This window comes from Acomys minous, assembly GCF_964271855.1.
Source record: "Acomys minous genome assembly, chromosome: 8".
Classification (NCBI taxonomy): Eukaryota; Metazoa; Chordata; class Mammalia; order Rodentia; family Muridae; genus Acomys; species Acomys minous.
In genome coordinates, this window is record NC_140489.1 from 14,937,623 (window position 1) to 14,942,622 (window position 5,000).

General features: G+C 50.2%; 1 protein-coding gene across 7 annotated transcripts in view; it reads left to right on the plus strand.

Annotated features, from left to right (window-relative positions):
* Positions 1-5,000, plus strand: part of SYNE3 (spectrin repeat containing nuclear envelope family member 3) — a 94,996-nt gene that overhangs the window by 84,128 nt on the left and 5,868 nt on the right. For all 7 annotated transcript variants that reach the window (XM_084792460.1, XM_084792461.1, XM_084792464.1 and 4 more), the window contains exon 18: positions 3,268-5,000. This exon is cut by the window's right edge and continues 5,868 nt beyond it. In XM_084792460.1, the coding sequence (XP_084648586.1) occupies positions 3,268-3,477 (210 nt within the window). In that variant the 3' untranslated portion in view covers positions 3,478-5,000. The remainder of the gene's footprint in view (positions 1-3,267) is intronic.

Consider the following 5,000-nt stretch of genomic DNA (forward strand, 5'->3'; position numbering starts at 1 on the left):
TTTATCCAGGGCTGGGGATCGAGGGCTTCATGCATGCTGGGCGAGCACTTCCCTACTGAGCCACAGCATCCCCAGAAGCTTTGCAACCAACCCCAGCTCTTCTATGGAAACTTTTCAAGCACCCCCAGCTCCTCTGTGAAAGCCAGTTCATTCTGGCTTTGGTAGTGCCCTCTTTCTTTCTTGGTCGCCTTTGAACACGTGCCTGGGTCAGGTGGCGCATTGCGATGTCAGACCTCAGAAGGCACTGGCTGGCCTCCCGTGATAGTGGCTGGCTGTCACAGCTAAGGTTAAAACAAAAATCTCCAAGTGCTAGGTGCTGTGGACATTCTCGACAGCCTATCTTCCTCCTCCATCCTATGCATAGCAAGACCATTGGGGGCTGGAGCATTGTCGTGTCATTGAACTTTCTGAGTCACCTGCGCACAGCTCAGCAAGCAGCTCAAGTCAGCCTCTTCCCTGGTCACAGCTAAGTGCATAGCTGGGCTCTGCTCAGCCACACTGTCTTTGACCCAGGCTGGCCTCAAACCACACTTGAGGCTACCTTTCTTCCACATAGAACCCCACAGTTTTTTGACTTGAGTTTGACCTCCCATAGTCAGGCAGGTTGCTTTCATTTGATCCCAGCCCACCCAGTCTCTAAGGGGGAGGAGTCTCCCCCTCCCCCACCTGCCCCACTTCTCAGGGACTCACCTCAGCCAGGAAGCCTGTAACTGTAAGTGCACTAGGGGTCGTCTTCCTGGCCCTAAGCTTTGGGAGCTGTGATCACATCTCCTCTTAAGTCTGCTTGACATTTACCCTGGCTTCTTTCTTCCTATTTCCCCAATTACCCAAATGTTATTTGGTACTCAGTAGTGACAAAATATAATTGCTTTAACCCACAGCCTATACTTAAAATTTTCTGCTTAAAACAGTGAGTCACATTTTATTTTACTTTAACTTTTGACATTATAATATAATCACATTTCTCCCTCCCCTCTGTCCAAGCCCCTCTCATCTGCCCTTCCTTGTCAGTAGCCATTTTAAAATTAATAGACTACTTTTGATTATGGTTTTTGATAGAAAACCGAAGAAGTTGTGGAGATGATTTGTGGGTAAAGTGAGTGTGGTACAAGCCTCTAGACCTGAGTTTAGATCCCTAAAACCCATGTCAAAGCTGAATACAGCTGTAAACCTGGCCTCCACTCCAGGGCTATGGGCAGGGACAGACAGATCATGGAGTCTTGAAAATGTGGGAAAGAGACTGAGAAAGATCTCCTGATGTTAGCCTTTGGCTTCCATGTGCATTCACACATGGGCCAGCAGATAACCCACATACACATTATGCATACATACATATATACCTCCTCACACACAGATATATCACACAAATAACATTTTGAAAATAATAGAATGCAATATAGTTTTCCTCTTATGTCCTCTGAACTAGTTTTGAGGGTCCAGCTGTGTTTGCATTTACATGTGGGGCCTGCAGGACTTCAGGGTTCGCCTACAGCTGCCCTGTTATATCTTCTGGAGAGTCTGCCTTCTACTTGAGGGATCCAAATTCTAAAATGTTCTTTACAATAAAACAGATATCTGAAGTAAAAGACATATTTTAATGAGCACTTCAAACGCTTAGACACACCCATGTGTGGACACATGTATGCTTGGGTGCGCACACACAGGTACGCACATTTAATAAGTACTTTTTAAGGAGCCAACAAGGAAATGGGCAAATCATAGCTCATCTCAGCTCCACGAGCCTCTCTATGCCTCACTTTCTCCACAGAATGCCTTACTCAAAGCTATCCCAGAGAGAAGGGCCTCCAAAGGAGGTGAGGCTCCTGTCCTTCGTTTGCTGAACGACACAGAATGTCATTCTATGTGCTCTGGCCATCTGCCTATCCCTCAGTACCCAGAGGGTGACCACAGACACACTCACTGCCCATGGTCTGTGGACACTTTCAATATCCCAATAGTTCACTCAGAACATCTGGGCTCTGTTCATCATGTGTACACACAGGTGTGTACACACACACACACACACACACACACACACACACACACACACACCACCCAAGGCCTTGCGCTCAACTCCTCATCTTGGCCATGAGCTTCCTAAATGCTTTCAACTGCTCTGGGAGACTAGTTGACCTCTGCCCGTTTTACACAGGAGAAAACTAAGACCAATAGCCCTAGCTCAACTTCAGTCATCACTGTAAAACCCAGGCTCTCCTCAGCATTCTACATGGGGTATCCCATAATAAACCATGGCTAAAGATTACCACAAGGCACACTGGCCTCAGCAGTCCAACATGGGTCCCAGGTGAGCCACACAGCAGCTGGTAGATGGCCACTCACCCACCCGCCTTTGTGACTGTGTAGCTGACGGGGAGCTGTTCGCTCCTACAACTGAGCATCTCCAGGGGGACATGGGACCACGTGGCTCTACCTAGCCCAAGAACAGAGCAAAGCTTAAAGCCTGAAGTGGGGTTCCACTGAGTATATTTGACTTTCTAAGTCAAACCATTACTACGTTGGGGACTGTGGGTCCACCAGGCAAGGATTTCTGTCACCACTGGCAGCTGGTGGCTGGTTTTCTTTTATTGGTATACTCTTCTTCCTTTTAAACCTTTGAATGGTTTAAGGAAACCGCTGAGATCTTTGTGGCTGGCACAACTCAGCTGCATGTCTTGGTTGTCTTGACGCTGTGACAAAAATACCTCACAAAAAGCAGCTCAGGGAGGAGGTTGGAGGTACCGTGCATCGTGGTGGCAGGTCACACTGGGTCGTCAGTCCTGAAGCAGAGAGAGATGGATGTTGGCCCTCAGATCACTTTCTCCTTTTCGTTCAGCACAAGATCGCAGCCCATGAGATGGTACCACCCGCTGTTAGGTGGTGTGTGCCCACCTCACCGTAATCCAGACCCCCCTCATAGACGTGTGTGCCCACCTCACCCTAATCCAGACCTCCCTCATAGACGTGTGTGTGCCCACCTCACCCCAATCCAGACCCCCCTCATAGACGTGTGTGCCCACCTCACCCCAATCCAGACCCCCCTCATAGACGTGTGTGTGCCCACCTCACCCCAATCCAGACCCCCCTCATAGACGTGCTCAGAGGTTCCTTTCCATAGGGATTATAGATTGACACTCAGGACTAAGCGTCAAGCCCTTTTCCACATCGCACCGGGGTCACAGTTTATCATCTAGCGTGTCCTGCTGCCCCGCTCCTCCTCAGCCTCCCAGTCACTCACAGTGCATCTTGCTATCTTGTGTCCTTTCACAGAGTCGGCAGCAGAAGCCGAGGTGGAGTCCCTGCTCTCTCCTACGGAAAGCTTGCCGAGTGGCGCTGCCATTACAGCTGCTGCTGCTGCTCTTCCTGCTCCTGCTCTTCCTGCTGCCGGCCGGCGAGGAGGAGCGCACCTGCGCCCTGGCCAACAACTTCGCCCGCTCCTTCACACTCATGCTTCGTTACAACGGCCCCCCGCCCACCTAGCCCGCTGGGACACACAGGTGACCTTCTACAGTCCCTCTGAGGCTGGCTGCTGGGGAAAGCTGGATGGTAGCTGACCAGGACCCCCTTCCCCCAGAGCAACCTCAGTCCAAATGCTGCATCTGTTCCCGGAACAAACTTGCCTTTTCTATGACATCATTTCTGTCTATTTATACTAAATGCGTACTATGCGTGGTTAGGGAATATGTACAGAATTTTTACATGCCTTGTATGTACATGCTAAGTGTAGATAACTTCAGACACGATGTCTCCTTGTGCCTAGGGAAGTCCCAGCTGTGTGTTTCTCTAATGGGATTTGTGGCACTTGTGCCTTAGTATCGTGTCATCCCTGGAAGACAGGAAAAATCGTATTTTACTTTTTTGACAACCTGTCACCCAGAAATCCAGATGTTAGTGAAGAAGCCTCCAAGCGGTGAACATAGCTGAATGGAATCAGAGCCCTGGGACTCTTGTGCGTGTGGCTTGTTTTCAAGCCACAGGGCTGTGGGCTAAGGGCTAGATAAAGAGGAGTGGTGATGGCCAGGCCCAGCCCGAGCAGTGAGACGGGACAAGTGACAGAGGGATACTGAGAGCAACAGAAGAGCTGTAAAGACAGGACACCACTGAGCACCATAGAGCGATGGCACCTGGTGCCCCACGCCCACGCAACAGCCACTCTTGCTCTCTCCAGGCCTCAAGTCATCTACAGCTCCAGCTCCATCAGCAACCTCAGCCTGTTTGTTTGCGTAAACAGAATAATTACGATGTATTAAGTTTGTCCTGCCAGTGTGTTAGCCAGCTCGGTGCCAGCAGATGCTTGCCTGCAGCCCTCAGACACATAAATTGTGTTACTTTTTGGATGGTAGCGGGGCCTGGGCTGTGAGTGACCTCAAGCCCTTCTCTGAAAACAGGCTTCTCACTTGAGTCTCAGGGAGTGGCTGGGGTTTCATTTGGGTGTTTTCTCCAGGAGAAAGTAAAAGGAGATGAACTTGACTCATTTACACCAAAGGCAAAGCACATTGCAATGGCCTGTGCCATCGCTGTTGCTGGCCTGTCTACAGGCCACAGTTTGAGCTGAGAGCAGGGTGGAAACACTTGCCCCACCAGACCAGGGGTCAAGAGCCCACCCAAGGCAGAGAGGAGAAACTCAGCCCATTGGAATGGGTCTCTCTTCTCTTCCAAGAAAGAACTGTGCAGACTGCTGGGTCTCCAGGGCTGGGCAGGTCCCATCTTCTTCCCCTGTGGGCCCAGGGCAGGAGCAGGCAAGGTGAGCTCCAGGCATACATCTGGGTGCCTCCAGGTTATGGCCAATGCTGGAAAGAGGACCAGGGAATTCTGGGATGATTCCTAAGTGCTTTAAAACTGGATCAGGTTTTCCCTAAACTGACATTCTTTTTCTTTTTAACTTTTATAAAATTCTTAACACCACCCTCCGCTCCCGCCCCCCTTTTTGAGACAGGGTTTCTCTGTGTAACAGCTCTAGCTGTCCTGAAACTCTCTCTGTAGACCAGGCCGGCCTCGAACTC